Source organism: Bos taurus, chromosome 2 (assembly GCF_002263795.3).
Source record: "Bos taurus isolate L1 Dominette 01449 registration number 42190680 breed Hereford chromosome 2, ARS-UCD2.0, whole genome shotgun sequence".
NCBI classification, from domain to species: domain Eukaryota; kingdom Metazoa; phylum Chordata; class Mammalia; order Artiodactyla; family Bovidae; genus Bos; species Bos taurus.
This window is the reverse complement of record NC_037329.1, coordinates 1318399-1341135: the sequence shown is the minus strand read 5'-3', so window position 1 is coordinate 1341135 and position 22737 is coordinate 1318399. Positions and strand designations below refer to the sequence as shown.

At 46.1% G+C, this 22737-nt stretch overlaps 2 protein-coding genes and 1 long non-coding RNA gene across 11 annotated transcripts in view; 1 reads left to right on the top strand and 2 right to left on the bottom strand.

The window, feature by feature from the left end:
* The window catches only part of PTPN18 (protein tyrosine phosphatase non-receptor type 18), a 29586-nt gene extending 12067 nt beyond the window's left edge, over positions 1-17519 (bottom strand). Inside the window, exons 1-5 of one of the 8 annotated variants that reach the window (XM_005202184.5) lie at positions 7001-17519; positions 4438-4546; positions 4095-4171; positions 3920-4015; positions 3769-3807 (exon numbers count right to left, since the gene is read on the bottom strand). In XM_005202184.5, coding sequence (XP_005202241.1) covers positions 3769-3807; positions 3920-4015; positions 4095-4171; positions 4438-4546; positions 7001-7093 — 414 coding nt within the window. In that variant the 5' untranslated portion in view covers positions 7094-17519. The other 7 variants (NM_001430711.1, XM_059876875.1, XM_059876882.1 and 4 more) reach the window with 7 other exon arrangements.
* On the top strand, positions 4581-7559 carry LOC132342889 (uncharacterized). The gene is made up of 2 exons (XR_009491476.1): positions 4581-4664; positions 6500-7559. It is a non-coding gene; the product is annotated as an uncharacterized lncRNA (long non-coding RNA).
* Positions 17520-17739: 220 nt separating the features above from the next.
* Positions 17740-22716, bottom strand: IMP4 (IMP U3 small nucleolar ribonucleoprotein 4). 2 transcript variants are annotated; one of them, NM_001075617.1, is given in 10 exon segments: positions 17742-18267; positions 18349-18422; positions 18542-18636; positions 18727-18881; positions 18967-19099; positions 19175-19284; positions 19979-20062; positions 21869-21977; positions 22124-22215; positions 22656-22716. In NM_001075617.1, coding segments are annotated over 9 exon segments (876 nt in total). In that variant the 5' UTR covers positions 22127-22215; positions 22656-22716; the 3' UTR covers positions 17742-18154.
* Between the last annotated feature and the right edge of the window lie 21 nt (positions 22717-22737).

Here is a 22737-nt window from a genome sequence, read left to right as displayed (position 1 = left end):
GTCAGGCTCCTCTGTCCATGAGATTTTCCAGGCAAGAATAATGGAGAGGGTTACCATTTCCTTCTCCAGGGACCTACCCAACCCAGGGATCAAACTCCTGCATTGCAGGTGTATTCTTTACTGGTGAGCCACCAGGGAATCCCCCAACACACTGTTAGCCGCTCAGTCATGTCCGACTCTTTGCGACCCCACGGACTGTAGCCTGCCAGGCTCCTCTGTCCATGGGATTCTCCAGGCAAGAATACTAGAGTGGGTAGCCATTCCCTTTTTCCAAGGGATCTTCCCCATTCACGGATCAAACCCAGGTCTCCTGCATTACAGACATTCTTAACCGTCTGAGCCACCAGGGAAGCCCAACACATTAGATACTATGCCAATTAAAGGCAGAGATTGTCAGATTGGATTTAAAAAGTAAGTGTCCACAATATGACAGCTATAAGAAACAATTTAAAAATAAAAATGAGGAATTCCCTGATGGTCCAAGGGTTAGGACTCCATGCTTCATTGCAGGGGGCACAGGTTCAATCCCTGGTTAGAGAACTAAGATCCCTCAAGCCTCGTGGTATGGAAAAAAATAAAATGAAATTGAACACAGATTTTAAAAAGTAAAAGAATAAGAAAGATAATCACGCACACTCTAATCTAAGGAAGTTTAAATGGCTATATTAATACCAAAGTACACTTCAGAGAAAGGGTCATAAAAGAGACATTACATATTGAAAACAGGCTTGATTCATCAGGAGACATAATCCTGACTGTATAAGCACTCAATTATAGTTTTAAAGTAACTTAAGCCAAAACTGACAGAACTGAAAGAAAAAATAGATAAATGAAAAATTACAGTTAGAAATCTCAATACTCCTCTTTCAGCAAATAATGGGACAAGTAGACAAAAAAAACATCTATTTCTGCTTTATTGACTATGCCAAGTCTTTGACTGTGTTTCACAATAAACTGAGAAAATTCTGAAAGAGATGGGAATACCAGACCACCTGACCTGCCTCTTGAGAAACCTGTATGCAGGTCAGGAAGCAACAGTTAGAACTGGATATGGAACAACAGACTGGTTCCAAATAGGAAAAAGTGTACGTCAAGGCTGTAGATTGTCATCCTGCTTATTTAACTTATATTCAGAGTACATCATGAGAAACGCTTGGCTGGATGAAGCCCAAGCTGGAATCAAGATTGCCGGGAGAAATGTCAATAACCTCAGATATGCAGATAACACCACCTTTATGGCACAAAGTGAAAAAGAACTAAAGAGCCTCTTGATGAACGTGAAAGAGAAGAGTGAAAAAGTTGGCTTAAAGCTCAACATTGAGAAAACGAAGATCATGGCATCTGGTCCCATCACTTCATGGGAAATAGATGGGGAAACAGTGGAAACAGTGGCTGACTTTATTTTGGGGGGCTCCAAAATCACTGCAGATGGTGATTGCAGCCATGAAATTAAAAGACGCTTACTCCTTAGAAGGAAAGTTATGACCAACCTGGATAGCATATTAAAAAGCAGAGACATTACTTTGTCAACAAAGGTCCGTCTAGTCAAGGCTATGGTTTTTCCAGTAGTCATGTATGGATGTGAGAGTTGGACTATAAGAAAGCTGAGCACCGAAGAATTGATGCTTTTGAACTGTGGTGTTGGAGAAGACTCTTGAGAGTCCCTTGGACTGCAAGGAGATCCAACCACTCCATCCTAAAGAAAATCAGTCCTGAATGTCCATTGGAAGGACTGATGTTGAAGCTGAAACTCTAATACTTTGGCCACCTGATGTGAAGAGATGACTCATTTGAAAAGACCCTGATGTTGGGAAAGATGGAATGCAGGAAGAGAAGGTAACAACAGAGGATGAGATGGTTGGATGGCATCACCGACTCAATGGACATGAGTTTGGGTAAACTCCGGGAGTTGGTGATGGACAGGGAGGCCTGGCGTGCTGCAGTTCATGCGGTTGCAAAGAGTTGGACATGACTGAGTGACTGTACTGAACTGAGACAAAAAAATATGAATAATACAATTTGAGTAATACTATTGACAAGCTTGTACTAATTGATAGTTATAAAACAGTTGAAGGTTTCAGCATTCCTGTTGGGAACTGACAGAACATTTAGAGAAAATAAATCAGTAAAGATATATAATATACAATAAAGATATAAAAGATTAAAGTATCTTTCAAAAAGACACAATCAATTTGACCTGATATTTATAGAATACTCAACCAAGCTGAATACACACTCTTTTCAAGTGCACACAAAACATTTACCAAGATAAATCGTATTCATGACCACAAAACAAGTTTCAATACATCTGGAATAATATAAAATTGTTCTTTGACCACAATGGAACTGAAATTTAATAACAGGAAGATATATGGAAAAGTCCCCAATATTTGGAAATTAAGCACAGCCATGGTCAAATACCATGTCAAAGAAGAAATCACAAGGGCAACTAGAACACATGTTGAATTAACTGGAAAAAAAAGACAACATAGTTTATGAAATGTAGCTAGAGCAGTGTGTGGAGAAAAATGAATGACATTACTTACACATGATAAAAATCACAAATCTATTATCTAAGCTTAAAGAACTAGAAAAAAGCAAGTTAAACCTAAACCAGAAGAAAGGAAATGATAAAGATAAAAGAAATTAATGAAGTAATAATTTAAAAATAGAGAAAATGAATAAAATTCAAAGCATCTTCTTTGAAAAAATAAAACTAATAATCCTCTAGCCCAGAGATTGGCTAACTTTCTATAAATGGCCAGATAATAAATCTTTTAGACTTTGTGAGCTATACAGTCTACTTAACTTCCAACTACTGAACTTAACAATTGTGGCATGTATACACTATGTAAATCAATGAGCATGACTATGTTCTAATACATTTTTATTTACAAAAACAGGCAGCAGGACAGATTTAGTACAACAGTTAAAAGTTTGATTCTTTATTCTCACCAGACCAAATAGCCAGGAGAGAAGGTATCACAACTATCAAAATTAGGGATGAAAAATGTACATCACTACAGACTGCCTAGACTCCATGATCAGCCAGCTATCCCAGCCAGCCAGGATGCAGAAACCATGTGCCTTCAGTGCTGATATACATTTATTGAGTAACTAATTTATGCTTATGGGAAAAACAAAGATCCCTGCTTCCCTGGAACTTTGCTTTTACTCAGGGAGACAGAATAAATAATATACATAATGCATTTGTAGATTATCTTATATTTCATTCAGAAGTTGGTAAGAACTATGAAGAAAAATGAAAGTACGACCAGGGAAGGCGAGTGGGAGTTTCAAGTGGGGTGAGGTCCAGGAAGATCTCATTGAGGAAGGAGCATTTGACCCAAGACCTGAAGGTGGTGATGCAGCAGCCCAAGGGGAAAAATGTCCCAGGCAGAGGGAACAGACAAAGCATAGGATCTGAGGCAGAACAAAGGCCCCAGTGGTTGGAGCATAGTGAATAAGTGGGAGAAAGATGGGGAAAGACATCAGAGTTGTACTGGGGAAGCCACAGTTATAGGGCCTTATGGTCTATCGGGCAGGAAGACCAGCAGGAGAGGGTTGCCAACATTGGAAGGATGAGCCCCACGAATAAAAGGAAAAAGATCATAAAAAGAATTAAAGCCAGTAACAGTGGGCTTGGCAGAGCTACAGTGGGGGTCACTCCAAGAACTGGTCCCTTGAGTCATGGGATCAGGGGAGAGCTAGTGAGTTTCTCCTGTCTCCTGCATAAGGACATGCACTCGAGAGGCTGAGCACACCTACCCGTCCATTCTCCATCTCCTGACAGGCCATCAAGATGACCTAGATATCGGGGTAAGGGAGGAGAATCAGTTTAGGGGGTGCAGTTATCAGCGCCAAGGGAGGACCCAGAATACTGCCCACACTTCCCCCTGACCTTGACCCCAAAGCTGACCTTGACCCCAAATTCCCAGATGAGGCGCCAGAAGTCTAGCAAGGTGTGAGGCAGGGGTCCTTGCGTGGCGATGTAGGCCTGGCTTCCATCTGTACCCTGGTAAAGGCTAAGTTCACTATCGAGGTTCCGCTGCCACCCCCACCACCTCTGCCCCTTTCCTGACTCCCAGCCTGACCCTGATGAAGTTGCCATTGATGTAGTCGCCATGTCCCTCTTCCTGGAGCAGGGAAAGGATCACTCGTGTCTGATCGTCTGCCAGCAGGAGAAGCGAGAAACATGGAGTTTGTGGGTGACAGCCCTGATGGCCTCCCAGATGAAAGCCAGCAGGGGATGGCACACCTGGGAGCATCCCATTGAGGTGCACTGGTGGGATGCTGGGGAGAAATGCAGCCACAGCAAGGCTCTGGGAGGGAGAGTTCTGGGATCCCAGTAGGACACATGGACCCTGGCTAGCACCTGGATCCCACAGGGTCGGGGCACCGACTCCTCCGGAGGCCCCACCCCCACCCCCGACTTACAAGGCAGCACATCCTTGTAACGGTTCTTCCTCACGTTCTCGGGGCGACTGCCAGCCTCCGTTGAGCGCACACTTTCCGTCTTCCAGGCGGCTGAGCGGGCCCGGATGTCCTGGTGGGAAGACCGCAAGAAGACCCGGGGGTGGGAAGAGAGAGTAAGAGAGGAGCCAGATCAGACGCCTGGGACACTGAGGCTCTCACAGGGATATGCGGCACGTGGCCTATGAAAGGTGAGTGTTGCGTCCAGATAGTGTAAAGCCTACTAATTATATTGATTCAATAACAGTAGCCATTCAGAGTGCCCTCTCTACGCTAAGCCCTGTGTAAGGGCATTGAACTATCTGCAAGGTGCCACTGAAGTGGGTATTATTGACTCCCCGTTGTGCAGGTAAGAAAGCTGAGGCACCACATGTGTCAATGACTTTCTGAAAGTGCCACCCAGGAAGTGGGTGAGTGAGTGTTGAACTCAGACCTCTGAGCATCTGTCCTCGCACCCTCAGTGTGTATTTACATCTTATTGTGAACAATAATTGTAATATATTATGTACTTAATATAACAAACATGATACACAAGAGGATAATATACAATGTATATGAATTAAATGTACTATTAGGTGCTTTAATACTGTTAGATTATTATGATCAGTGAATAGAATTGCCATCATCACCAGGTATTCATAATCATGACAATAATAAATAACACCTACCAAGCCACCATGAGTGCAAGCCACCATTCTAAGCGTTCTTACACCCATCAGGTAGGTCATTTAAGTTTTCATGGACACATTTCTGCAGTGGGTACCACTATGGATATATATATATATATATATATATATTTTTTTTTTTTTTTTTTTGCAGAGACTCATTTATTCAAGAGCTCTTGTGAACATAACAATACATAAAGTAGTAGATTAAAAAAGAAGTCATCACATAACAAAGCATTTTACAATCTATTTGGAGAGATTATAAAAATCTCAAAGCTGTAGGGGATATCAGAGAATACCTGGCCTCTCTCCTTATTTTTAAGAATGTAAAACTGAGACCCAGCCAGGTGGATTAGCCTAAGTAATCCTAAATGGATTACCTCTAAAAGTTACTTAGAGATAGAGACAGATTGAGACTGCTGCTGCTGCTAAGTCGCTTCAGTCGTGTCCGACTCTGTGCGACCCCATGGATGGCAGCCCACCAGGCTCCCCCATCCCTGGGATTCTCCAGGCAAGAACACTGGAGTGGGTTGCCATTTCCTTCTCCTGGATATTTCTACTATGTAGATGAGGAAACCAACGTCCAGAGAGGCCTTGGAAGACTCCTGTGAGTGCAGGAGATTTCAGGAGGCTGGCTTCCAGCAACTGGCACTGCTCACCACCCAGCTTCTGCATAGGGATCCTGAGCACTGCTCACTGTCCCAGACTGGACCCAGACCTGGATGGACATGATGTCATGTACTACCTGGGAATTATATTTTTACTTTATTATGCACATTTTCATATTGAATAAATTATATATTCTGCATTTATTACACATTTCTTATATAAATATTTATTTTATATTTGTATAAACAGATTTATACTTTTATCTATTACATTGTTTCTTAGAAACTTGAATAACTGCTCATTTTATAATTATGTTTATTCTACTGTTCTATGAAATTAATGTGTCAATTATAGCTTATGACCATATTTATACATATACACTATATAGTTCATATTTATTAATACATTTCATAAATCTGTTCTCTATTTCTATTGTACTTAATGATTATATAGTCATTTATTACATATATTTATCAGACATTTCTAAATTTAAGATGTCACCATATATGATTCTAACACGTTTCTATGCTATTATATTTAAAATATCTCAGTACTTGTACAGTGCGATACCTACGACGCTGCTGCATTAGCACTCCTTACATATGGCTTGCACTACCCCACTGTAAAGTTTAGGATTATTTATAACTAGTGACAAATGCACCTATAAAGTAAGCGCTCAAGATGTGCTAAGCGCGCTTTACCCACACTGGCTATTTTAATCCTCAGGTCAGTTTCGTTACATTTCACCCTAGGAGAAACAGAGGCCAGAGAGACCGGATAAAGCGCCTCAGGCCACATCGTCTGTAAGAACTGGCGACCATATCCTCACCGCAGCGGGGCCTCTTGGTTCCTCTTTTCCCAGCCCCTTCCTCCCTAGGACCACAGTAGGGACAGTGACCACCGGGTCGCTTGGAGAGGCCGGGCATCGCGCAAGCGCCCGCCTTCTCCGCTCAGCAACCCGACGATACAGGGAGCGCAGCTAGGGCGCAGGGACCCGAGGGCGTGTGCGGCCCCGCCTGGGCCGGCCGTGGACTTCGCCCTCTGGGTATCTGCAGGCAGAGGGTGAAGACAGGCAGGGAGAGAGTGCGACAGAGAGAGGTGCTGGGGAGAGAAAAACAGATCTTGAAGTGAGAAGACGACCCTGGACGCCGAGAGAGAAGCAAAGTGCAGCAGGGTGCACAGAAGAACAGACGGAGGTCCGGACTGTCCAGGGCGAGGAGCAGGAGCTCGGCAGTCCACACTCGCCCACTCACACTGAACTCGCCGGCGAAGACCACCCCATGCCTGCCGCCCAGTGCCTCCAGCTGCTCCAAGAAGCTCCGCGCCGCATCCAAACTGCGGCTCATTGCGCCGACTAGGAGTGAGGTGCAGTCGACCTGTGGCGCTCCGCGCTCTCCGTTGGGGTAGACTCCGCTGAAGGCAGCCGAGGCCCCGCCTCAGATCTCGCCGGCCAATGGGGGTGCGCAGCGGCAGACAGGGCGCGCCCCTCGGCCAATGACACTCAGAGCCCACCCCAGCCCCGCCCACAGGCTCCTTGACTGGGGGCGCTAGGTCCTCCTGGCTGCGCCTGGGGCTAGAAAACTGCGCCGGTGCTTCAATTTTTTTGTCTCCGCGAGGGCTGGCTGAGTCCCTGTGGTCCTCTGGACACCGCCTCTAGCTTGGGCCCGGGGTCCACGCCCTGGCATGACGGATGGCTGCACGCCCTCGCCCGGCTTCCAGGGCCCGGTCTTCTGGGCTGTGTCCGGATCCCAACCAGGCTGGCGTGTCAGCTGTGAGTAAAGACGGCTGCCTAGATCGAGCTGAAATTCCTGACCGGGAAACCCTGTGTGGAGACCTTACCCACTCTGCTCTCCGGCGGAGTCCAAGGGAGGTTGGGAGAGGTTGCCGCGGGGGGAAATGACCCCCGGGCACCTGAGCTGTGAGAAAGACAGAATTTCTTGAGGTTACTTCTTTTTCTGGGTGGGTCGGGCCAGGAGGAGCTGAGGGAGCCAGGATCATCCTAATTTGAGAATCTCAAGCCGTATAAACTTCCAGGAAACTGAGAATTGAGGTTTTGGGAGTGGGTTCCAGGGGTCTAAATGTTCTCAACGCTTTTAAGGAATTTTTTCATTCTCATATTGTCCTCTTCAGAAAATGAGAAGGCCAGAGGACAGTTGTTGCTCTAGGGCCACCAAGGGGAAGGCTGCAAAGAGTAGGGAGGAGCCAGGGGCCCCTGCCGAGGGCCGGTCAGTGTAGATGGGCTAGCCCATCCTTCACTTTGGAGGTAAGGAGTGTGAACCTAATTCATTAGGGAGTTATCAGAATGTTGTCACAGACAGGCAAACTTTCTTAAAGGACTCAGGTCTCTGCTTCTTGTCCCAGCCACTCAACTTTGACAGGCAGGGTGAAAGCAACCAGTAGGCCATATGTAAAGGGATGAGCATGGCTGTATTCCAAACTTTATTTGTGGACTTTAAATTTTAATTTCATGTGTCAGTTTTTTTTCTTTGGTGGGCTGCAGGCTGTAGGTTGCCAATCCCAGTTTAAGTGACTGAGAAGGCAAAAAGCAGGTCAGTAGGGATGGAGGTCAGTAGTGACCACCGAGGATTGACATTGTCAGTGAGTTCACTGCAGGCCAGTGAGAGTTCCTTGGATGTTCACGGAGACTGGCACTAGATCTCAGTGGCAGTTACTGGGAGGTCAGTGACAGACTGAAAGTAACCAGGGAACCATTGGGACTGAGTGTTTACTAAGTAATTGAGGGGTCAAAACAGTCAGGCAAGTTCACTGAGGACCCCTAACCAGGGCTCGATAGTGAATGTCAGTGTAATCACTGAGATTTCTTGGATGGTCTCAGGATTCAGTTGTTGGACTCAGGGTGGTGGGATAAAGAAGCATCACTGAACTTTGAGAAAATATGGAGGTCCACTGGAGGAGTCACAGAGACGCTTGAGCCCCTGAGTAATCATGGACACTAATAGCAATCATTTGGGGATAGTGGACACCAGAGTAAAGGGGGAATATCCACTGCAGATCACAAGAGGGCTTTCTGAACCCTGCTAGCAGTGAATGTCATCGGTTGTCAGTAGTCACTGGAAACTGGTGACCTGGAGTGCAGAGACAACACTGAGGCTCAGTGAGCCCTGCATATCTGTGGTGGTGACCCGGAGGCAGGGCAGCTAATGCAGCAAATGGGTTCTGGCTAGTTGGGGGAATCTCTGTTCCACTAGGGACTGGGGTGTGTTTGTCCAACAGGATGGGGTGTCTATCTGTCCCCCTGGTTTAGGGGACATCTGTCTATCCTGAGCACCTTTCTGATAGGCTGGGGTCTTTCTTACTGGCAGAGTTAAGTCTGTCAAGCCGAAGGTCTGGCTGGATAGCTGACTGGGTAGTAGGCTGTCTTTCCACTGACTGTCTCTGTGTCCAGTTGTGGTGCTTCGTCTATTCTTGAGGGATTCTGTCTTTCGGTTGGCTGGAAGCAGGGTGGGAGGGGTGTCGTGTCTGGACACAGGTCTCTCTGGATGCCTGGCTGGTCGTCTTCCCAAACGCCTAAGAATCTGTCCATTTGTTTGGCTGTCCTGCTATGTAGTCTGTCTTTGCCCGGGATTTTATCTAGAAGTCTGTCTTACCAGAGGTTTGTGTGTCTGTCTGCCTGTTTAGGGATCTATCTGCCTATCTGGCCTATGAACAGAGTGGCTGAGACTTCAGTCCACCTGCCATGCTTCCACCATGGTTCACTGTTTCTGGCTGCACATTCAACCACAACTCCATACCCTCCTCCCCGCCCCACTCTATGTCCTCCTCTAGTTAAGCGGACTGCCATCCTGACACTGGCCACCCCTCCATGTCTCTTCAACATCCAGATTCTTCTGGCTTGCCCTCCATTCAGCTCAGGCATTGGGTGTGGGAGGTGGAAGACCACCAAGACCTCCTCCAGCAGCCACGGCTCACCCCTCTCCATTCTCCCAAAGAACTGCAAGCTGTGTTCTTGCAATGGGACTCACTGCTGCTGCTGGTCCTCTTGTACACACTCCTGGAGGCAAGCAGTGGGAGCAGCTGGCACTGTCCTGCAGGTCCTGGGCACTCCAACACCCACATGCCAGTCTGCCGCCTGCTTGCCAGCTCAGAGGCCAGCAACAGAGCCAAGTGGACAGGGTGCTGGAAGGTGATCAGGGAAGCTTTCACAATACTATGCAGAGCCCAGCCTAGGCTGTTGTTACAAAGGGGAAATCGTAAACAGGAGACACCACCTTCACCTAGAAAGCTTGTGAGGAGACAGTCTGAGACTACTGAAATCCCTACTGAAAAGTTCTTCTCCAACTTCCTTTTTTAACTAGGCCACAAGAGGGAAGAAGAAATTTGAAAAAACTCTCCCACTGCTCTACTCTGTTAAGAACCTTTGGTTGGGTGGGCTTACCTATTGGCCCATCTACAACTCTGCCATTTGGCAAACAGAAAAATGCCACTCACTCCAGTTATAAATGCCAGTTTGCATTCACCAGTGACTGGTGCTAACTGCCTTTGTGAGGGCTTTTATTCCAGACTCTGGAAACTCTACAAGACAAACCAATTTCCTAACTGAATAAATTACAAAGAAAAAAGTTAAAGAGAACACAAATGCTCATAGCAGCATTATTCAAAACAGCCCCAAAGTGAGAAACCAAATTTCATAAAGTGATGGATAAAGAAAATATGGTGTACACTGTTAGGGTCCACAAGGGGCTCATGGCGTATTGTTAAAGAAATGGCCCATTGTAGGTGACCTGACAAAGGAGATGAAGTCACAGTGACCACAATGCCCTGGTGGCGGGCTGTTTTTTCCTTAAAGCAATATCCTGTTTTTCCCTGCTGGTGCCAGTGTCTCAAGACTACATGGCCACCAGTCTCTATAGGGTCTCTGGTCCTGGCACACACGAGGTTGATTTGAGCCCTCTGAGCATCTCTGGCAAGTTTGGGGTTTGATTCTAAGCATGAACTCGCCTCTCCTACCGTCTTGCTGGGGCTTCTCAGCCCTTGGACTTGGGGTATCTCCTCACAGCTGCTCCAGCGCCACGAAGCTGCTGCTCGAGCCTACTGTCTTGCTGGGGCTTCTCCGACCTTGAACATGGGGTGAGTATCTGTGTTTGAGTATCTCCAGTGGAGGTATGGGTCAGCAGTGGACTGCCGCAGGGGCAGGGGCTCTGGGTGCAGCAGACCTGGGTATGGCATAAGCCCTCTTGGAGGAGGTCGCCATTAACCCCACCATAGAGCTGCCAGGACTTACAAAGGCCTTCGAAATAGACTCTTGGAGGGCACAAACAGAACCTCGTGCATACCAGGACCCAGGAAAAAGGAGCAATGACCCCACAAGAGACTGACCCAGACTTGCCTGTGAGTGTCCAGGAGTCTCCATAGGAGATGTGGGTCAGTGGTGGCCTGCTGCAGGGTTGGGGGCACTGAATGTAACAGAACACACTGGGGGCCTTTTGAAGGAGGTCACCATTATCTTCACTGGATTCCCTGGTGGCTCAGACGGTAAAGCGTCTGCCCGCAATGTGGGAGACCCGGGTTCGATTCCTGAGTTGGGAAGATCCCTGGAGAAGGAAATGGCAACCCACTCCAGTACTCTTGCCTAGAAAATTCCATGGATGGAGGGGCCTGGTGGGCCTCCACCATAGTTTGGCCCCAGGTAAATAACAGGGAGGGAACACAGCTCCACCCATCAACAGAAAATTGGATTAAAGATTTACTGAGCATGGCCCTGCCCATCAGAACAAGACCCAGTTTCTCCCTCATCAATCTCTCCCATTAGAAAGCTTGCATAAGCCTCTTATCCTTTTCTATTTGAGTGCAGACAGACTGAAAACCACAATCACAAAAAACTAACCAATCTGATCACATGGATCACAGCCTTGTCTACCTCAAAGAAACTATGAGCCATGCTGTGTAGGGCCACCCAAGACCGATGGATCATGGTGGAGAGTTCTGACAAAACGTGGTCTACTGGAGAAGGGAATGGCAAAACACTTCAGCATTCTTGCCTTGAGAACCCCATGAACAGTATGAAAAGGCAAAACGATAAGACACGGAAAGATGAACTCCCCAGGCTGGTAGGTACCCAATATGCTACTGGAGATCAGTGGAGAAATAACTCCAAAAAGAATGAAGGGATGGAGCCAAAGCAAAAACAATACCCAGTTGTGGATGTGATTGGTGATGGAAGCAAGGTCTAATGCTGTAAAGAGCAATACTGCATAGGAACCTGGAATGTGAGGTCCATGAATCAAGGCAAATTGGAAGTGGTCAAACAGGAGATGGCAAGAGTTAATGTCGACATTTTAGCAATCAGTGAAATAAAATGGACTGGAATGGGTAAACTGAACTCAGATGACCATGAATATCTACTATGGGCAAGAATCCCTTAGAAGAAATGGAGTAGCCCTCACAGTCAACCAAAGAGTCTGAAACGCAGTACTTGGATGCAATCTCAAAAATGACAGAATGATCTCTGTTCATTTCCAAGACACACCATTCAATATCATAGTAATCCAAATTTATGCCCCGACCAGTAATGCTGAAGAAGCTGACGCTGAACGGTTCTGTGAAGACCTACAAGACTTTCTAGAACTAACACCCCCAAAAGATTGCCTTTTCATTATAGGAGACTGGAATGCAAAAGTAAGAAGTCAAGAGATACTCAAAATTAACAGACAAGTTTGGCCTTGGAGTATAGAATGAAGCAGGGCAAAGGCTATAGAGTTTTGCCAACTGAACGCACTGGTCATAGCAAACACCCTCTTCCAACAACACAAGAGAAGACTCTACCCATGGACATCAACAGATGGTCAATACTGAAATCAGACTGATTATATTCTTTGCAGCCAAAGATGGAAAAGCTGTAAACAGTCACCAAAAAGAAGACTGGGAGCTGACTGTAGCTCAGATCATGAACTTCTTATTGCCAAATTCAGACGTAAATTGAAGAAAGTAGGGAAAACCACTAGATCATTCAGGTATGACCTAAATCAAATCCCTTACAATTATACAGTGGAAGTGACAAACAGATTCAAGGGATTAGATCTGATAGAGTGCCTGAAGAACTGTGGAGGTTTGGGACATCGTACAGGAGTCAGGGATCAAGACCATCTCCAAAAAAAAACAAATGCAAAAAAGAAAAATGGCTGTCCGAGGAGGCCTTACAAACAGCTATGAAAAGAAGAGAAGCAAAAGGCAAAGGAGAAAAGGCGAGATACACCCATTTGAATGCAGAGTTTCAAAGAACAGTAAGGAGAGAAAAAAGCATTCCTCAGTGATCAGTGCAAAGAAATAGAGGAAAACAACAGAATGGGAAAGACTAGAGATCTCTTCAAGAAAATCAGAGATACCAAGGGAACATTTCATGCAAAGATGGGCTTGATAAAGGACAGAAATGGTATGGACCTAACAGAAGCAATGATATTAAGAGATGGCAAGAAAAGATTGTCGCAACCCAGATAATCATGATGGTATGATCACTCACCTAGAGCCAGACGTCCTGGAATGCAAAGTCAAGCAGGCCTTAGGAAGTGTCACTATGAACAAAGCTAGTGGAGGTGATGGGATTCCAGTTGAGCTATTTCAAATCCTGGAAGATGATGCTGTGAAAGTGGTGCACTCAATATGCCCACAAATTTGGAAAACTCAGCAGTGGCCACAGGACTGGAAAAGGTCAGTTTTCATTCCAATCCCAAAGAAAGGCAATACCGAAGAATGCTCAAACGACCGCATAACTGCACTCATCTCACATGGCAAGGAAAGTAATGCTCAAAATTCTCCAAGCCAGTATGTGAACCATGAACTTCCAGACGTTGAAGCTAGTTTTATAAAAGGAAGAAGAACCAGACATCAAATTGCCAACATCCGCTGGACCATCAAATAAGCAAGAGAGTTCCAGAAAAACATCTATTTCTGCTTTATTGACTATGCCAAAGCCTTTGACTATGTGGATCACAAGAAACTGGAAAATCCTTAGAGATGGGAATACCAGACACCTGGCCTGCCTCTTAAGAAATCTGTATGCAGGTCAGGAAGCAACAGTTAGAACCGGACATGGAACAAGAATGGTTCCAAATAGGGAAAGGAATATGTCAAGGCTGTATATTGTCACCCTGATTAACTTATATGCAGAGTACATCATGAGAAACACTGGGCTGGAGGAAGCTCAAACTGGAATCAAGATTGCTAGGATAAATATCAATAACCTGAGATATGCAGATGACACCACCCTTATGGCAGAAACTGAAAAAGAACTAAAGAGCCTCTTGATGAAAGTGAAAGAAGAGTGAAAAAGTTGGCTTTAAGCTCAACATTCAGAAAACGAAGATCATGGCATCTGGTCCCATCATTTCATACCAAACAGATGGGAAAACAGTGGAAACAGTGACAGACTTTATTTTCGGGGGCTCCAAAATCACTGCAGATGGTGACTGCAGCCATGAAAATAAGACACTTGCTCCTTGGAAGAAAAGTTATGACCAACCTAGACAGCATATTAAAAAACAGAGACATTTCTTTGCCAACAAAGGTCCGTCTAGTCAAAGCTATGGTGTTTCCAGTAGTTAGGTATGGATGTGAGAGTTGGACTATAAAGGAAGCTGAGCGCAGAATTGATGCTTTTGAACTGTAGTGTCAGAGAACTCTTGAGAGTCCCTTGGACTGCAAGGAGATCCAACTAGTCCATCCTAAAGGAAATCAACCCTGAATATTCACTGGAAGGACTGATGCTGAAGCTCAAACTCCAATACTTTGCCCACCTGATGCAAAGAAGTGACTCTTGGGAAAGTCCCTGATGCTGGAAAAGATTGAAAAGATTGAGGAGAAGGAGACGACAGAGGATGAGATGGTTGGATGGCATCACGGACTCAACGGACATGAGTCTGAGTAAACTCTGGGAGTTGGGGATGGACAGGGAGGCCTGGCGTGCTGCAGTCCATGGGGTCGCAGTCAGACATGACTGAGTGACTGAACTGAAAACTGAAACATGACCACCCGACCGTGAGAACCCTCCGAATTCAAGATCACAAGACCCCAGCTGTGAGCTTAACTAAGGACTCCTCCCTTCGAGGCATAATTTCCCATCGATAGGGTATAAGAAAGGTTGGCTATAAAGGGAGAGCACTGGTTTCTAAGGTAGATCCGTTCCTCTCTTCCTACAATGTATCTTTCTCTGCCTGACTGCCACGGTCACCTTACCTACACATATAATAGAATACTATTTAGCAACAAAGAGGAATGAACTAGATACTACAACATAAATTTTGAAAACAACACTGAGAAGTGTGAAATATTTCCTGCCGTATCAGTAGGCAAGAATGTCACTGCCATCAGTGATTTCAGGCTTCTAAACGTGAATGAGAGCTCCCAAAAGGGAAAACAATGCCTGTGATCCAGTAGATCCTGCTACCCCGCCCCACAGTGATTGCTAAGGAGCCTGGGGTGGGGTGGGGGTGGAGTTGCTGGATGTAAGCAAAAGTAGCAGTCTTCTGTTACCCCTTACAGTGAAAGAGGAATTAAAAATGTGAACACTCAAAAAGGAAGATTGCAGGATTTGGTCCCAGATAGCAGAAGTGCATATGAAAGGAAAGAGTTCAGTGACCCCAGAAACTTGCATCTTCCCATATAAAGAAGAGCACTAAATTCCTTGAGACATCCGGTTTTCCTTAATTAACAATAATCTTTGATGTTCAGACTGCCTGCCCTCTTTGTTTCAAACTTCTATATATATGCCTGCCTCCCTCTCCAGCCTCTTCAGAACAGTTCCTCAGGGCTACCTGAGATGCTGTTTCCGGGCTTGAAGTCCTAAACATTCCCACCAAATAAAATAACTTATTATGCTCAGGTTGTGACTATTCTTTAGTCAACAGAAGCCAGTCACAAAACACTACAAATTGTATGATTCCATTCCGTTACCGAGTGTAAGCTCATACTAAGCTCGCTGCACAACAGGCAGGTTCAAGAGATGAGTCACTGAGACAAGGAATACACTTTATTCAGAAAGCCAGCAAACGAAGATAATGGGTTTGAACCATCTTTCCTGTGTCTGAATTCAGGCTCCTTTACACCAAAAGGGGAGGGAGAAAAGTCAAACACTTCCTGGTTCCCATTCGCCTCCAGAGGGGATGGGTTAATTTCTTCCTCCCTGCAGTTACTCACAGCTGGGCCTGGTCAGGAGGTTTCCTGGAGCTAAACAAAGGTATTTCAGCCTAACACTCATTACCTGGAAGCAAGGTTCCCAGAGATGGGCCATTATGTATAATTTAAGCTTGTGGAGGCAACATCCCTTTAGTGAATAACTTGTAATGGAATACAAGATTCTTCTCTATCACAGTTCCTATGGAATGTCCAGAGTAGGCAAGTCTATAGAGACCAAAAGTAGATGAGTGGTTACAAGGTGCTGAGAGTTGGGAGAAGATTGGAAAGGAATGGGAAGTGACAGCTAAAGAGCACGGCGTTTCTTTAGAAGGGACAAAAATGGCCTAAAATTAGATTGTGGTGATGACTGTACAACCCTGTGAATATAATTAAAAAATATTTAACTGTATACTTTAAACAGATGAATGGTGCTGACATGCATTATATCTCAATAAAGCTGTTTTAAAAAGGACAAGAGAATTGTCAACCATTTGCAATGAAATGCACCTAAGTTGTATCCTGGTTCAAATGAACATACCGTATCAGGGAAAACTGAACATTAACTGGATATGTAGAGTAGAATCTGGAATAACTATTGATTTTTTTAAGTGTGACAGTGCTATATTACTTTTGTTGAGTCTTATTTTTTAGAGCTATATGGAAATATTTTTGGATGAAATGATATGCATCTGGGATTTGCTTCAAAATAAGTGGAGTAGATATAGGGAGAGGGTGCAGCTACAAAGTGGGTTGTTGTTTAGTTGCTAAATCCTTTGCGACCCCATGGACTGTAGCTGGCCAGGCTCCTCGATCCAAGACATTTCTCAGGCAAGAATATTAGAGTGGGTTGCCATTTTCTTCTGTAGAGGATGTTCCTGACTCAGGGATCAAACCTGTGGCTCCTGCGTCTCCCCTGTGTCCTGCATTGGCAGGCGGATTCTTTACTTCTGAGCCACCAGGATACTGGTCAATGAGATGGGCTTCATGGACTCACTGTACAGTCCTCTCTGCTCTTATTTTGGAATTCTCCACAATTAAAAGACTTAAAACAATCTATCAACGTAGAGGTAAACAACTTTCTATAAAGAGCTAATGGATCTCAGAGAACACACATATAGCCAATGAATATTTGAATATTTATGACATCTATTACGAGCTTCCCTAGTGGATTAGATGGTAAAGAAGCCGCCTGCAATGCAGCACACCCGGGTTCAATTCCTTGGCTCAGGAATATCCCCTGGAGGAGGGCATGGCTATCCTCTCCAGTATTCTTGCCTGGAGAATCCCATGGACAGAGGAGCCAAGTGGGCTACGGTCCATGGGGTTGCAAAGAGTCAGACATGACTGAGCAACTAACACTAGCATCTGTTATAATTTTAAAAATACATTCAGTTGAGGAACAATTTTGCACCTAGAGCTTGACCAAGTCTGACAGTCCCCAGTTATGACAAGGACACAGGAAACACTCAGATCTACTGACGGTGGCTGGAAGAGACAGTCTTTTAGAGGACAATTCAGCAGCATCTATAATCATTTTCAAGACAAAGTTCCACTTGCAGCAGTTTACTCATCAGATGTACTTGCATAAATATGCACAGACATTATGTTCAGTGTTCCTGAAGCAATGTTTGTGGTTGTTAAAACAGGAAACAAGTTGAGTCTGTGCCCAGCAAAAAGTGGTGAATTCACATACCAGACATCCTTGATAACTTAAGAGAGATCCTCGGTAATCTAGGGAGATTCTAAAGAGATCCTTAAAGGGAAAGATGGCCACATAAAGCTTCCCCCTGCTTGTGAACCCAAGTGCACTGGGTTCTCTGAAGAACTTGAATTACACTCAAAGGCGACCACAATGAAATGAATACATGGTTTACATCTTGTTTATTTTCTGCCTGCCCTGGCTGAAAGCTGGTCCCCAGGGCGACCCTCTGCTGTGAGACTTCTGTGCTCACACTTTTATTCCCATTCCCAGATGATGAATGTACACGGCCACTAACAGCAGCACCAGATCTCCCAGGGTAGCAGCAAACCCTCCCAACAGCACAGGAGCTAGTCACTGGATCAGGTCTGCCTTGTCCTACACACAATGTCACTACCGGGCCTGAGGACGTCCCAGAGCTGCCAGGTCCGCACCTGAGGAGACCCCCACACCTTTCACACTCAACCCGACAGACCTGCCCTGACCACTTAAGAGGTAAACACGGTGCTACAGCAACTAGATTTTATCTGACCTCTCCCCACCTCCCAGGTCCAGGTCCACATCCTCATTAGTGAGTGGGCTACTCAGCACTCAGGAAGACTCTCTTGTGTGCGGTGTTGGTGTAGGGGTGCCAGCGCCACTCTACGTCTGCAGTGGCCTCCTGTTCCAGCGTGCCCAGGCGGATCATGTACACTGGGGGAAGGGGATGCGATATAGTCACCTACATATCCAGCACTGCCCACCACCAGATGTAGGAGAAAGCCCCAAACTCACACTTCAGCTCAAAGCGCGGCCCAACCTCGGTCAGCTCCACATTGCGGTGGTTGGTCTTCTTGTATACATGGTGCCTGGGGCAAAGGGGACAGGGCAGGGTTGAGCGGAGGCAGGGAGCAGCTGCAGGATAAACAACAAACAGTACAGGGACATAAAGGTGGGGACATCACTTGAGCCCAGCCAACAGACCTACCGGAAGGAGATGTAGTCGTCCTGGTTGGCGAAGGTGATAACCCGGCGGCTGTCATCTTTGGGCACAGGGAACAGGTAGCGGAGTATGTCAGAGACCTAGGGCAGCAGGAAGAAAAGCCTAAAATGCCTGGCCTAGCACCCCCCAGCCCTCAGCCCTCAGCCCCCAGCCCATGGCCACAGACTCACCCGCTTACCCAGGCGGGAGGAGAAACCATGCATGATGAGGTGAGGTTTGGCCTCTGATGCAGTGCCCAGGTCAGGGATGTCATGCCTCATGACTACGTTGCACAGTGTGAAGTATGCAGTTGGGCCAAAGGGCAGGTGGCTGACAATGAGCCCCACTGGCAGGGCCACACAAGCCGTTAGAGACCCTCTGCTCCTACCCAGCCACCCTCGCAGCACCGAGCTCCCTCCCACCAGCCTTACCGGGTGTGCCTCGATGCTCGTGGACAACCAGCAGGTCAGTGACCCCATTGGCTTTGCAGGCTCGCACCAGAGCTCCTACCTCATGCCGGCCACGGTTCATGCGCTGGGCACCAGGGAACACCAACTTCAGCTCCTGCATGTGAACTCCCTCTGGTTAGGATGGGGCTCCGAGTGTCTGAACACCTCCCACTCACGCCTGTCGTCATACCTTTGCAAACATCTTAAGGCGGGAACTGGGATCTCGGGAGGTAGTAATCATGACCTTGGGATCCTCAACCCCTGCCCAACGATACTCATCATCTACGTGGTTGGTCACACCTGTTAGGAGCATGAGGCACGAGAACACAATATTGCCGAGGGAAGTGAAATGCTAACGTGCGGTGGCCAAATCCACCCAGAACACTGTCTGACAATACCTTCAAGAATGGAAATGCTCTGTACCTGCTCTGGGCAACAGGGTGGCCCCTGGCCAAACTGGCTACAAGCACAAGTGTGATTGAGGAACTGAATCTATTTGATTTTAGTTCATTTAAGCTCCGGTAATCACATGGAACAAGTAGCTGCCATGTTAGCACAAGTCCAGATTCTATTAAGGCCCATAGTAACAGACTCCTTTACCTCACAACAAATATTTATGCTGTGATTCCTTTCATATTTGTTGAATAACGGAATGAATCAAACATCTGGATACCAATGAAGTCCTGGTAGCTGAGAACACGAATAAAATGACACTGTTCTGTCCCAGCAGAACCTACATTCCTAGTGAGAGGGCCAATTAACAGACAAAACAAAGTACAAAGTGGGGTAATACTGTGCCATGTAAACAGAATTGGGAGCACTCAGTGAGAGGGCCCCTGAGGTGTCATCTGTGCACAGCCACAAGGATGCCTGGAAGACCATTTCAGGATCAGGAGCTTCACAGCCTTTCTTCAAGGTGTCTCAGGAATGACACGGAACTTAGTGGGCTCAAGTGCAGGAAGAGAAGCTGGCCCATAGAGTCTGGGAAGGTCACCTTCACCGCCGGCATCGTCAAACTCCAGGGACCCCTGTAAGGCCAGAGCTTCCCTGCGTAACTCGGTGGGAATCAGGCGGTTCTCTGCAGGGGGAAGACAGAGAGGTTGAGAGAGACATGCATAGAACCTTCAGTTTTTACAACACTGTACAAACTTGATAGGAAAACACCCCTTTACTCCTTTCTGAGCAGAGAGCTGATATTTAATTAGAGGTGGATGTGGTAATGAAACAATTATTTTTTGGCTATATGCCACCTTGTTAAGAGTGTTTATAGGTGATTTCATTTACTGTGGGTCCTGAGTGTCAAGACTTGAGAGTTTTCTAAAATATCTAACCACAAGTATGCATTCCCTTTGTAGTCAGAAAAAAAATTAACAATGTTAAAAAAATAAATGGAAACTACTCATTCTATATGAAGGTGGATCAGAAACCCTCAAACCCTCTGACATTAAAATCCTTCATCGTGCTCTGGGTCAGAGGTCCCCTCTGTGAACTAAAGCTAGATTTGGCAGAAGGGCTGGGCTGTGTGGCCGTGCCCACTTTGGAGCACGTCCTTGAACCCCGCACTTCTCTCTAACATACCCTGGACAAACTCTTGCATACTGAAGACAGTGTTCACAGCAGCAGGGCTGACGCAAACTAAAAATAAGCTGTCCACCCCCCACAGGGAATTGGATGAAGACCCTGTGGAATATTTACCTGCAGGAGCCCCACCTACACTCAATGGATCTTAGTAACGATGCCAAACAAAAACATAATGTGGCAAAAGAATACACAAAACCTAATACTACCTAAAATCAACCAATATGATTTAATATTACAAACAAGCATGATACAGGAAAAAAAGAAGAGGAAGGAAATGGCTTATTTTTAATCAATATTTAATACTGTGGTTCTCTAGGTCGGAGGAAATATTTCTAAACTTCAATATATTTATCATTTTCATTTCTTAATGTGAGCAGATAGGTCATTACATCAGGAGCTCAGTCCCAACAGACTCTCTACGGGATCCATGGGCAGCAGTCCGCCAGGTTCCTCTGTCCCTGGAATTTTCCAGGCAAGGATACTGGAGTCGGTTGCCATTTCCTCCTCCGGGTTCGAACCCACACCTCTTGCATCAGCAGGGTAGATTCTTTTACCACTAGCGCTGAGAAGCTCTGTATTACATTATGCTTGACATGAATATACATACACATACTTTACATGTCTAAAACCTAAGCCCATCAAAGTGAATTTAAAACGGAGGTACTGAGTTGATGTACTATCAGGAAACAGAGCTCCACCAACACAAGAACCAACAAGATACATATAAATAAAGCATTTCCAATCAGGCACGTGTGACAGACTCTTTTAACAGCAGTGCAAATGGAAAGTGGGCAAAATATTGCAAAGTTAAATTCCTAATTTACAACGCAAATAAAACGAAGTTCTACACGAATTAACAGTTTTCAAATACAAGGGACTTGTAACAACAGTAAAGGACAATCAGATATTACCTTGTAGTGACAACAAGTAGCAAGAACAGAAACGATGCAGGGGAAATATGTATAGGACCACGTGAAATGTTTAAATCTGGAAAGGCCTAGACACTGCAACTTAGCGACTAAACAACAAAGACACTGTAAATAAAATTAATAAGCAAGCTGTAAAATCTGGATACTGTAACATAAATGACAAGTAATTCATACGATCTTGAAAGGAACATTTGCAAACCATGAAGAAGATCGAACAGTTAAGGGAAATGACCAGTAAATACGTGAAAAAATACTCACCACTCTAACACAAGTAAATGCTAATTAAACGCCTTTTACAGCTTTGGGGCCTGTTTCCCGTTGGGTTTTAAAACTAAGGTCTCTAGAAAAGATCGGAAAGCGGGGGACACACGTACCCTCAAGCGCGCGCCGAACCTTGTCCTTCCTCTCCTGGGCCGTTCGCTCAGCCTCCTCTCGTGCCTTGCGGTACAGGTACTCGCGGCGAAGGCGGGCCTCGCGGCGCAGCTGGGGAAGAGCGGGCCCATTCAGACGACCCGTTTTCTCCAAGCAAAGCAGGCTCCAGAAACATACGCCCCGACCCCACCGGCCACAACCCCAGCCTCCACTAGCCCCCGACCTCCAAAACAGGAGTTTAAAACATCCCTCCTTACCATCCTGAGGGCAACTTCCACGTGGGTCCAGGAGAATCTTTGGATACCGCTTGCGCAACGCAGTCCTCGCCTCCGCGGTCCTCGCTTCCGCCCTTAACCAAAAGTCGGTAGAGACCTCACTAGATTCCGCTGATTCCTACAATGCCCGAAGTTAAAATGGCGAACAGAAGGTGGGAGTAGCAAAGCGATTGGCCAGACTGAAGCGCGTGCTCACTGAAGCAACCAATAGGCAGGATAGGGAGGCAAGGTGCTGTCACGTGACTTAGACCGGCAGTTAATAAAGGCGACAGCCCGGCTTCACTACCTACGGCGAGGAGGCTAATGTTCGTTTGAAGGTGAGGAGTCCCTAAAATAATCATAACTGTAGCTCCAGCAGCTGTAAAAGCTGTACAGCGATTGACCAGATGATCGCCTACCCGCCCATTCTGAAATTAAAGCCGCCCCTCTAAAATGGACGCCTCGTTTCATCGCCACCCCGACAACCCTATGTTTAAATCGCGGCCGCTTCCAGAAGTGATTCGGAGATACCCACAGCTCTTGCCGACTGTCCGGGTGGCTGGTGCCCTTCGGATGCTTGCCTGACGAAGGTTATCACTTCCAGGGTCGCAGCTCTG

Bases quoted from the DNA above. Each gene is read 5' to 3' on its own strand.
- IMP4 (XM_059893174.1), bottom strand. The intron at 20,063-21,868 runs GTACGTGTGTCC...TTCCCCCTGCAG, and splicing joins GGTTCGGCGCGCGCTTGAGG to AGAACCGCCTGATTCCCACC. The intron at 18,637-18,726 runs GTGAGTCTGTGG...CTGCTGCCCTAG, and splicing joins CCTCCCGCCTGGGTAAGCGG to GTCTCTGACATACTCCGCTA.